A 12,702-nucleotide genomic window follows, 5' to 3' on the forward strand; every position below is an offset into this window, starting at 1 on the left:
CCGATGGGAGGAGGATTGGGGGGGTCTTTTGTCTAGCATGGGAATCTGCCAGTCAGGGCTTTCTGTCAGCCCCCCACCCCGCCAGCGTTGAGACGGCTCCTATTGGAAACATCCATGTCTTAGATAGCCCTACATTGTGGTTACGCTTCATCCTCAGCTGTTATTGAAAAGAGACTCCTTAACTGAAGTAAATGTCATTATTTTCCAGTTTTCAGTTCCATACCGGTAGTTGTCCATTTTAATCAGGGACAGATTAAAAAGATTAAGTGAATAATGGACCATGAAGAGCCTTATCTTGAAACAGCTAGAAATGTGGCTTTCTAATTTGCTGTTCATAGAATTGGCCCAGAGCGTGGCGAAAGCAAAGTATAATGGCCCTTAGGCCTGTGCAAAGTGGCTAGTATTCGCTTCGGATTTGACCAATTCAGGAGACAGTGATTTGATTCGGTGATTTGAATCACTGTCCTGATTCGATTCAGATGCATCTGATTCAGAGATTAGGCCGCCGAATTGGGCCAAATCTCCTCCGAATCAAATCAGCACCTGGAGCTTCACACAGCCCTTAATGGCCATTTCTTATTCGGGCTACTGTAGTATAAATGAATGAAAAATGTATCCCTGGCCTGTCAGAAGGGTTTGAAAAACATCAGTTCTGCTGTATATTTATTCTTGCTTCTAATGTAGTTTAATAGAAAGCTTTTACCTAGCAATAACACTGGAACAGAGAGGTTAGTGTGAATTGTGAGAGTAACACTACGTTTTATATTTGCTTCTTGCCACCCAAATGGAAATAGGCTAAAAATAGAGAGTGAGCAGATAGTGCTAACACACTGCACGACATAGCTGCCTTTGAGGCATGCAAGTACCTACCAGATGGACTTCTGTTAGCTCAACAGGTAGCCAGACACTTCTTTAATGTGCACCAGCAGTTTACCCTGAGCCTGCTATCTGAGGAACTGCACAGACATTATGTGGAAATAAATCTAATAGAACATTATTCAGTATTTTTAATGAGGGTTCTGTATCTAATCCAGAGATATTGTTTGCTTTATAAAATGAGAGAGAGAGATTACAATGTGTATATTAAAAGGGTACTTAAAAATAAGATATTATGTAAATTGGAGCTAATGGAGAGGAACTGAATGTTAATTTTCTAAACGCCTTCCGGGCAGCCCCGTGATTCGGGGTGCGAGCAAATTTCCATGACTGCCCGCTGCGAGACCTGCAGGCGAACTGGGCTACACCTAGGGCATGATACTGCAGTCCCCGTGTAAGGGCCTGAGATCATGGCTGGACCACACTGAGAAGGGGCCACTACTGCCAGCTGAAGGCATTATGTCTTTAGCTAAAGGGGTTTATCCTTTTGATACAGGAGGTCACTTGCTCCAGGCAGTGAATCTGTAGATACAACCACCGATCCAACATGCTCCTGGAGCAGTGTTCCCTTTGACTTCAGCAAGAATTTTAGAAATCATAAAAAACACAGAAAATTAGGGTTGGAAGAGAGCTCAGCAGGTCATCTAGTCCTGCCCCCTGCTCAAACAGGACCATCCCCAACTAGATCATCCCAGCCGGGGCTTTGTCTAGCCAGTCTTAAAAACCTCCAAGGATGGAGCTTCCACCACCTCTCTGGGGAACCTGTTCCAGTTCCCTCCTTGTGAAAAAGTTCTTCCAAATATCTAACGTAAACCTCCCTTGCTGCAACTTGAGACCATTGCTCCTTTCTTTTATTATCTGCCACCACCGAGACCAGCCGAGCTCCACGTTGCCTGAGTCAGGCCTGTGGGACTGAGACTTTGATGCTGTAACTTCTCCGTGTTCTGTGGGTTACTCTGGTGTCATAGGTCACTGGGGGTCCACGTTTTGTCAGGCATGCCACAAATTAGGTCTGCACCCCCCCCAAGTGCCACTCTGATCCCCCTCCTCTGCTTGACTGCCACTCTGCTTTCTGCTCCGTTCCCTGCTCTTGAGTCGATTTCCTGCTCCGCTTTCCTCCGTCTGCTGCTCCGCTATCTCCTTTCTGATCTGCAGCATGTGCTCGCGCCACAGGTTAGTCACCTCTTTCATAGACCAAGTAAGTTTTACATGGACCCTCAACTTGGAATCACTTCTGCCTAGGGGGGAATCCCTCGCCAGTCCCTGCTCTGCTTCCCTTTCTTCTGGTCAAGCATTGCAATGCAGTTGTCACACAGTGTCGGACTTGGGGCCTTCCCTAGCCAAAGAGGGGAACAACAGGATTTTCTCCATGACCTACTTTGAACACCTTCAAGAGACATTTGGATGTTTATGTTGCTGGGATCCTATGATCCCTGCTGACTTCCTGCCCCTGGGGCAGGGGGCTGGACTCAAAGATCTTCCAAGATCCCTTCCAGCTCTAGTGTCTATGAATCTGTGAATTTCTACAGTCACGTAGTAACATTAACCCAGTGCCAGGGAATCCTTTGGAATTAAAGGTGCAAAGTAATGTAGGCTTCTTATCACTAGATCCCTGACTCATACACTGCTTGTTGATGCATCTTCACATGGGGAATGGCAGATTTGCACTGCCAGATCAAATCACTGGTCCCTCAAGTCTAAACTGTCTCCAGCTATGCTGTATGTATGATGCTTCACGGGGAAGCGGACAGCTCATGCTACCTGCTCAGCTCTGCAGTGTTGTGTAGTGGGTGATGGATGGGAGCGGGGGGAGGATTCCAAATTCCTCCCTGACTCCAGGGGTAATCATTTTACATCCTGAAGCATGAGATGTGATTACCTCTTGCTTCACTGGTGTAGCTACAAATGTTATTTTTGGCCACAAAATTACTCTACCGTTTTAAAAGCTAGCTGCAGTGCTTGATTCGATGACTTCCTGTGCTTATGGGTTCCACAGGCTGACTGCATGGTGCGTACAGAAAGAGCACTTTCTTTTTGTAACTTTACTCATCATTCACTTTACTGATTGCCCCGTGGCTCCTAGATAATGTAGGGGCCATGTAAAAAGACGAGGCTGGCTCCTTGGGTGTTCCATTATAATCTGAGATTTATTCCTTTAAATCTATGCTCAAAGCTACGTTATTCTAGTTTTTTGGTCTGCCACCAAAAGAAAGCCACCCCCCCCCCAGGTCCTTTCCTTTTTTGTGTCTCTTGGTGACAATGTATTTAGCAGAATTTGCAGATTTGTTGGAATCTGCCAGGGCCGTCCTGCAAGTGCTTTGGCAATGACCCCTGGGCTGTCAACCATTTGCCTGGGCACCCATGCCACCCTAGGTCTCCCCAGCTGTCAAGCCTGGCATTAGTTTTTTTCCCACAATAAATCCATGCTATTAGGAAATGGCACTCTTCATCTACACGCACCTGGGAATAGCTGCTCCCTGGCTGCTCCTTTCAGCTTTTAACAAGGGCCTGGGCACCTGGGCTTAAATCTCTGGGCACCTGAGTCCAGGGATTAATGTAGCCTTGGATTCGCTGGCCTGTCCTCCACCCTCCCTCCAAACCCCGCTTTGTGCTGTGGGGTACAGAGTGCTTTTACCTAGCTTTCTCCTGAGCCTGCCATGATAGCGCACCAGAGCCCTGGTGGCTCTTGATATCCTGTAAGGTAGGCAGGTAAAGATTTGACCCTCGTAGCAATGTAGACATTCGACATAGTCATTGGGACCTGCTTTTGTGAAGTTGGAAGCATGTGGATTTTTTGAATACATATGTTAAAGCATAAAAACTGACCCGCTGCAAATTTAGAGAATCAGACAAGTGAAAATGAAAGTTAAAAATGTGGTTTATATTTATTACTAAGATCCAAAACAAAACAAACTGTGGTTGCAATACAGTATTAACAGGAAATGTCCAGACTATTAGTTATTGAAACAGATCTGCCTCAGCTACTGCCTGGGCGTCGTTAATGCATCCAGCTGTCCACTCTGCAGTCCTCTGTACAGCAGTTCAGTTTTTCGCCTTCAATACAGCAGGCATCTCTTTTTAAGCTGCTTCCTATAGCTTTTGCACGATTTGTTTAATCCATAGCTGGAATTATTTCACCTGCAGACTAATAACCCATGTGCCACAAGTTATTACGTCCATGGAAGAATTACCAGGATTATATTTTAGGGACAATCTTCAATTCTGGAACTCTGAAAAGAACATTTTTTTAGGAAAACAAATTCCCCTGTAGCTCAGTCTCCCAACTCTAGCTGCTCTTCTAGTGACAGCCGTTCATGGCTATATTGAACCTGTAAAGGTGAAGGTCATGGCTATATAGAAGCTTCTCCTATAGAAATCTCTATTCAATAAGATGCCTATATCAAAATTAAGCACTGCCCAATACCTTTAGTTATAAGTCTTATAATGGAGGATTGTACCAAGGCTTGTGAAAGCAGCACAAGTATCCACATTTTATCCCGGGCTTTAGCAGGACTCCAGTCAAGCTCCAGTGGTGCAGGTTACCAAGGCAGTGGCTTAAAGAAATAGGTGTAATCCCTCCCTGCCCTGCCTGCAGAAATGAGTGCGGTGTTTCAGCGGGAGGCGACAGGCTTGCCTGCACAGCTGATCAGTTGATGTATCAGTAGCGGGTGCTTAGTTTTCACGTGAGTCATTTCTCTGCGATAGCATGAATGTCGTGCACAGAGGACTACGGCCACTCAGGATTGGGACCTTTGCAACCATTACATTCCTCTCCTAGTAACAAAAGGGATGTCAGGAGGGAGCAAATCAGTGGCCCATTGATCTGGGTGCTGTTTCTCCCAACCTTAGGCAGTACAAAGTGCTTCTAGGAAATGTATAAGAAACCCAGAGCAGGCAGCTATAAACTACCTTAACTGGTGAAATGTCTTCCTGCCCAACCCCTTTCCCCACCTCCTGGCAGAAACTGGCTTATGCCCTGAGAGCACGAGGTTTCCTGTCCCATCCAAATGTTGAGGTTTATTTTATTTTTTTGAAATTATTTTTTATTATGTCTAATAAAACCATATGTGTTCTCATCATCCATACAAATGCCCAGTCCTTTAACTACTTCTTAACCAAAATGGTACATGGAGAGTAATTTTGCACTGTGTAAAAATAGTGTTTCCTTTCATTAGTATTCAGCCTTTCAATAGCATAAAGTGGTCCTTTGGTTTTTTGTATGATAAGATGTGGTTGCAAAGAGCTTCCCTGGTACTTTTGAAAGACTCTTCATTATTTTGTGTATGTTTAACAGGATCCCTTTTTGTCAGCTTCTTTCTAATGTAAGGAAATACAATCTTTTTAGCTTTTTCCACATGCTCCTAGGCTTCCAGTTACTTTTGTGACTCATTTATGAATATTGTCTATTTGGGCCCAAACTGAACATAGTACCCAAGTAAGCACATAACATATATTCATAGCAATTTGCTTATTACTTAACATACTTTTCTTTATGCCTTATAACATTTTATTGCCTTTGCATTTTAAGCAAAGTTTGTCATTGAGCTGTCCAGAAAAATCCCGGAGTCTTTCCGCTGAGTTAGTGCAGTTTACTTACAAATCCAGAAATTGCACCGTGAGCTCTAACGATTCCTTGCAATGTCTACTTCTCTGCATGTATACATTTCAACTACCATCTAGTTGCCATTTCCCTCAGCATGATAGAGCCCTCTGAGAGTCCTAATCTTCCCCACTCTTGACTCGAGTTTCTTTTTCATTGATAAGTTTTGCCATCTCAGTTCTTGCCCACGTCCAGATCAATACCAAGCATTTTAAAAATGGAATTTTGTGGCACCCCGCTCCCTCTGGTGACGTTCAACTCATAATCAAAACTATTGCTTCTTTATTTCCCTCCTCCCTTTCAGTCATGATAGTACTTTACCTATCACTCCATAGCAGGCCAGAACCAAGAGATTGTCATTACTACTGCTGCAACAAATAGTCAGAAGACTTGATTAGATCCACCACGTTCCCAATTAATTCTGCTCTGCGTTCTAACTACAACATTCCAGCATAGCATCATTGTCACGAGGGCTGTGCAAAGCTTTGGCCCTTGATTTTGTTTGGGGGAGATTTGGCCCAATTGGTGGGCGAGTCGATTCGGAGAGATTCGACGATTCGGACATAGACACAGCTTTAAATATTTTTTCTACAGACCTCTAGGTAGCAGGTGGCTCGTAAATGCTGTGATGCTGGGGCGCATGGAGCGTCCCACAGGAGCACAGAGGGGTCCCCAGCGCACTCAGCAGCAGCCCCAGAAGTGGACCAGAAGCACTTCTGGTCCACTGAGGAGCACCCTGGGGAGCCCCCTGCACCCCTCTGGCTCAGCAACTGGTGCCTCCTGGGTCTGGGGGGGCACTCGGGGTCCCCCCGTGGCCAATTGCTGAGCTGAGGAGGTACAGGGGGGGCCCCCATTGCACTCCCCAGAAGAGGACCAGAAGTACTTCCAGTCCACTTCCAGGTTCACCGCCGAGCACACGGGAGGGTCCCCCTGCACTCCTGCGGGACGCTCCATGTGCCCCAGCATCGCAGCGATCACAAGCTGTGCCTGGTACCTTGAGGTGTGTAGAAAAAACATTTAAAGCTGTGTCTATGGCCAAATCGCTCATTCTCCAAATCAACATCAAATCTTTAGATTGATTCAGCTGAATTGAATTAGGGACAGTGATCTGAATCAATTAATCAAATCAAATCGAACAGGGCCAGTTGTGCACACCCCTAATTGTCATGTGTATTAAGTCCCTCTGCATTTCAGAATGGCTATGGGGGGCACTTTAATTAAACCTCACCAAATGAGCTTTAGTTAAAGCGCCCCCATGGCCATTTTGAAACATAGGGGGTTTAACGCATGTGACGGTGAGCGGTTTTAATTAGAGTGGCTGTCTAGGAACCACTCTAATTAAAATGATCCCCCCTACCTCTGAGCACAAGTATAGGCAGCCCACATGCTCTAGAAAATCCTTATGGAGCTACACTGTGCATCACCAGTCCATCAGTGGGTTGAAGTCACCTAGGTATCATATGTCAGCAGTGTAAGGTAGAGCCACTCCTGGGCTGTTCTAACTCATTCTCAAGGTGGTAACGTGGCATCAGTGTGCCAGATCTCCTTGTCTGAGTAGTGCCACAACTCTTGCACTGACCTGACTCCTGGCAGCTTAGGACAAGGTTTTACAGCACAATGATACCTTGTTTCCTTGCCTTCCCCTAGCACAGGGCAAATGCAAACATACCCTTACTCTGGGCTGTGCTTTGTAAGATAATCCTGATTTCCTGTTAAAATCTATACTTGTTAAAGGAACAGTAATTGATAAAGAATAGTGCTTGTCTGACAGAGCCAAAACTTTGGGTGAAGAGGTTTTACCCCATTTTATTTACTAATGTATTAAACAATACTATTCATTAGGGATCCTCGTGGAGTAAAAGGAATAAGCCATTAAGAGTTCTTCTTACATTAGAAAGAGAAAAGTCAATGTAAAAGTTACTCAAACTTGACATAGATTTTATTTCCTTATACCTGGAAAGAACAGTCAATGGGGGGGGGGTGTCATTGAAACAAACTAACCTGAAACAAGGTACCTAAATATTAATATTATAGCTAATATGTTTGATTTTTCTTAGCACTACATCTATGGTATATGAATCTGCCAGTTGTTGGACAGGGTGATAATTCAATATTTTGTAAAAACAATGATCTGCAATTTGCATAATAAAAAGAGGATCTGCCTTTTTAAAAATAAATAATTCACCTTCTTAAAGACAAAGCAAAGCTGGAGTGACCTCTCCAGGGCACAGAGCTGGTGCTTCGCTCTTCACAATTCTGTTGTCTTGCAAGGATAGACAGATGCTGCCTACTATAACCACTTCTACTATTGCTACCAGCTTTTTAAAGGAAACTTTCCCTAGAACTTATTTTTGGTTCAAAGAGGAAACAATGAGAAGGAGCTAAAGCTAATAGCAAGACCTTTGTTAATTGGATATAAAAATTCAAGGTAAAATTCTGCCTCATCTTATCCCTAGACAGACTGATTTGATTTGTTAGCATAATTCAGGGCTGTGGGCTGCATGAGTCATGGCTCTCGGGCTCCTGTCTGGCTACTGATCTCCTCATCGCTTCAGCTGCAGCAGCTAGTGGGAACTCCAGGTTTACCTGGCCTCCAGCTTTTGCTGCCTGGCCCTACCCCAGAGGGTGAGGCAGTGCAGCATAGCACAGCACATGGAGCTGAGGGTGACCCCGGAGCCACGCAACCAGTGTAGCAGTGGGGTGGGGGGAGCATGTACATAGTGCACCATTGGCAGGTGAGTGGTGCAGCAGTGAAGGGGGAGGACTCGGCAGGGACATGGCAGCAATGAGGGGGACAGGACACACATGCATGGTACAGCAGGTGGGGGCCTCTCACATGGTGCAGCGAGAGGAGGGTGATGTCTCCGGGTTGTGCAGCGAGGGGAGTCCTGACTTTCAGCCTCCAGCCGCTTGGTGTTTGGACAGCCCTGGCATAACTGAGTTAAGAACTCGTGAGTGTGACCGAATGTCGATCCTGAGAGTTACTTTTTCTTTCAGCCACAGGATTCCTGTTAGCTCTAAGTTCATTTCTGGTATGGCTCTCAGTTCACTAAAACTGACTCTGTCTAAGGCTGGGGCCAGCCACCTTGTGAGCCATGGTGGTGTTTTGTACCCTCCCATCTCAACAGCAGGGGCAGCCAGTGCACGGGACCGTAAACCAGTTTATATTTCACTTTAATTCATGAACATGTAAAAGCAGCATCTTATGATTTATTTTAAAAAATGGATACATCTGTCAGCACAAAATGTAAATAAATGTCTATGCCTTAGAGTCACTGCAGACAGTGCACAGGGACTTGGAGTCTTATTGTCTCCTCCTTTGATATGACAGCATTTTTTTCCCTCTTCTCATTCTAGGCTCACTTCAAATATTATTTCACCTCTTGTCGGTCCTCTGAAAACACTAGTTCCACCTTCCCTCCTGCAGAAACATGGTTCACCTGCATCACACAGCCAGTCTCCGAATGCGCAGCAGTTTTCAGGAATACCGAACAAACCGTATGCTCAGTTTCAAAACCAATCCGTACAGCAGGGACCTCAAGGTAATGGTTGTTTGAATTTTTCCCAGCTACTGTATTCTTGTTTTAATTATGGCAGCATCTGGCAGCACTGTATGGCTACGGGTCTAAGAGCATGTCCATGGGAGCCTCTGTTTTTAAGATGTTGCAATTCAAATGATGCTGTAATGTTCAGCTCTCAAGTATGCTCAAGTATCTAGTTATACTAATTAAAGGTATTTCAGTTGGCAATTATAAAACCAATACTTTGAATTTATATAGCACCTTTTAGCAGGTTGTCTCAAAGCACCTGACAATTACAAATTAATTCCTCCCCAAAACACCTCTGTGATTTAAAGACACAATAACATTTTTAACCCTGAACTACCTTTGGAGCTGTGTACTGTTGATTGTAGCCATTTACAAAGTAGTTAAGAAGTTTTAAAGTGCAGATTTAATACAATAGACTGTCAGGTCATTTGCTGGGCTCACAGAGACACAGTGTGGTTTAAAAACAGGACCAGGAGCCTGGAGGAATTAAGTTTGAATCCTGACTCAGTTTCTGAATCTTGCTATTTAGTTTTAGGCAAATTGTTTAACCTTGGTGTCCAGGCACCCGGGTTTTCTAATAGAAGCTTTCTTAACTACCCCAAAGTTGGCCTGATTAATGTAGTGATAACTCTTATATTATTGTAAACTGCTAGTCTGGTTATATAATCCAGACACAGTAAATTGCTTAAATACAGTAAATATTAATAAGTGTGTAGGGCATCTGGTTGGTTACAAGCAGAATTAGGCATGCAGCTGTACACAGGCAAGTCACCAGACTTCCTCAACTCAAAGCCCAGCTGGTGCCATCATTTGAATAAAGTTTTTTGGACAGCCACAGTTACATGTAAGAGAGGTTATTTTGCCCAACTGATATATTTGTTTGCTGCCCTTTGACTATATTCTAAAGCTAAGTTTTTATAAACTTTGAAAAACAGGGTTGAAATACACACATAATGGGCAAACACAGCTGTTATGACTATGTATTTGCTCCCTTTTGCCTCAGTCTCCAAGGAGTATTTTAACCTCTATTTTGGGTCAAGTAGCATAAATACTCTAAAATTGCCTGCCTAGGGTTGCTGCTTGGTTGGATTGACTTTGTCTGAAAGGCAAACGCATGTTTTATTAAATGATTTGTGCCAAAGGAAAAAACTAACTCGACCTGATGCTCAGCAGATTATTCAATTTAAAAAGATTAACTCTGTGAGGGGAACGTGGCAGATTTATGCTAGCACATAATGATATACGATTATGTTACTATAATGAGCTAAATAACTACAAACCACAAGAGGAAAGTTTAGCAGCTCATTATTATGGCAGAAACAAATGCATAGACAGAACAAGTTTTGAACCACTTAAATAAATTTACTTTTATTTCTTAAGAAAACCACATTTACCTTTTGAGTGAATTGTTGCTTTCTAACTTGTGTCATGTGGTTTTGAAAGGCAATAATTTTCCACTTTGGCTGAATGTCAAAGTATTATTATAAATTCATTATGGAAATGGGCATTCAAAAATCAATTTTGATTAACAGCCTTTCAAATTGGTTGTTCTATATCTTGTGTTTGGGGTGAACTTAAAGACTTTCTTGTTCATCGGTTCTTTAATGGCAGCTTGTTAAATGGATTTTTTAGTGAAGTTTGGTTTTTTTGGAGTTTTTGCTGTGAAAAAGGAATTGTAAATAACTTCATCTATAAAACTAATCAGTCCATATACAAGCATGTTAATGCTCAGAATTGCTGTGGACCTATAAAAAACCCCCAGCTTCTTTAAACAGGTAATAATATTGATAATGAAAAGAATGATAAACTGATAGAATTTGTGGCTTTGCTAGTTGTAGTAAGATCACATGGAAATTATTATACACCAGAAGAATTTGGCAAGCGACTGGAATACTGCAGTTATTTATATCTGACATGATTCCTTGTCAGAAATGTTATGGAATTTGACGAGCTTGGATTTATTTGCACATACATTTAAATGACATGACGTATATGAGTTGTCGTTTAATAGGCATACTCCAGTAATTTGCTCATTACATCATTCATTTAAAAAAAATGCTTCAAGTTTTTAAGGTCACGGCTTAGAGAAACAGAGGCAAGCGATGGGCTCTGTGATGTGGTTAGCTCCAGCTTTTTGTCGCAAATGATTTCAAAGCAAAACTGTAGCTAAATGTTATGTTTGGAACAGCATTTATTCCTTTAATAACTGTTGTATTTCTACATTTACTGTACTAGAAACCTTGAATAGCGATCATTTAAACTGACAGGGCGTTTAGTAAAATCTTCTGTTGGATCTTAACTTCAGAGAATTTGATTTAAATCAGACAGTGAAGGAAAATCTGAAATCCATTTGGAAGAAAAAAGTATCTTTGGAGCGCCTGCAGTCAACTCGGTTGTACAGTTCGGCACTCGAAGAAGGAACAGAAATGTTTCTACAGAAAGACCTCTCACATGCTTCATATTTCAACCGCTTAAGAAATATTTGAGAAGCAGTAAAAATGGTCCACATTTAGATTTCTGAATTACTCAATACATAGTTGCTAATTGAATCATTAATTACGGGGATTTAAACCTCATCTTAGCTCCTTACAGAATTCTAGCTGTGGAGAGGGGCAGTCCCACATAAAAGGAACATCAAGGAACCAAAATAAAATGGGTGGGATTAAAAGAATCTTTTTCCTAAAGTTACAAAAATGTACAAACACCAGTAAAGCCCCAGCTTGGGTTTGCAGGCACAAATGAAAATCTTATACTGGTATTGCCAGCGAGTTTCATTTCCTAGGATTGCCTAAAATGAATGAAACCTGGTTTGGCTGGAGCACACATTGTGACAGTGAACCCGGCGTCTCTAGCATGTGCACTGTGTACCGCGGTCCCATTTGTCATGATACTGAAGCCAGTTTAATGATGAGCAGTTTTACCTTCAGCAGCTGTCACAAGACTTTGGTTTTCAGAATACCAGCCGTTCACCCAAGCTAATGCCACTTTTAGCAGTATAAATGAACTCACAGAAAACATCTGGTGCTGCCTCTGTACCAGCAGACTGTGGGGGCACTCGACAGGAGCAGGCCCAACCTGACTGCAAACCCTGGTGATGGAAAAGGGGTTTCCACATGAGGAGAGGGCCTCAGACTTGAAGTGCTGAGGCTGAACTGATGAAATATTGACTCAAACCAGGAGGGGGCACATTCTGAAAGATTTAAAATCAAACCTGGCCCAGGCGGAGGAATGTGCACGTATATCAGCTTCCTGGCTTCCACCGCTCCCAATACCTGCCCACTTGACACCATGAGAGCACCCACACGAGTGCGCACATGTGTCTCGCAGCATCTCAAAGCCCTTTGAGATGCTGCAAGAAACACGTGCAGGAATGAAAAAAATGTTCCCCACACTGCAAATTTGCATCGCAGGGGCGAAATTAGACCCCTGCATATCCAGGGGTCAAAAAAAAAATGTGGGGGGAAAAAGTGGGGCAGGGCACAAGGCAGCCAGAGGCTTGGTCCTCCACAGAGACACTCTGGTATCCAGCCAGCGCATCTCTATCACTGGCCCGCACCCTGGTGCTGAAGCACACTGCCTGCCTGTGCAGGGAGCTGGACCCGGGGTCCTGCCAGTAAGTAGAGGGTGTGGGGAGGTCTGGAGGAGGAAGGAAAGGACCATAGGGGAACCCCCGCTGGC

General features: G+C 43.6%; 1 protein-coding gene across 2 annotated transcripts in view; it reads left to right on the top strand.

Moving 5' to 3' along the window:
* The window catches only part of GLIS1 (GLIS family zinc finger 1), a 219,988-nt gene that overhangs the window by 184,654 nt on the left and 22,632 nt on the right, over positions 1-12,702 (top strand). For both annotated transcript variants that reach the window (XM_019501277.1, XM_019501278.1), the window contains exon 7: positions 8,834-9,018. In XM_019501277.1, coding sequence (XP_019356822.1) covers positions 8,834-9,018 — 185 coding nt within the window. The remainder of the gene's footprint in view (positions 1-8,833; positions 9,019-12,702) is intronic.

This window comes from Gavialis gangeticus, unplaced genomic scaffold (genome assembly GCF_001723915.1).
Source record: "Gavialis gangeticus isolate Ggan-Ray unplaced genomic scaffold, GavGan_comp1, whole genome shotgun sequence".
Lineage (NCBI taxonomy): Eukaryota > Metazoa > Chordata > Crocodylia > Gavialidae > Gavialis > Gavialis gangeticus.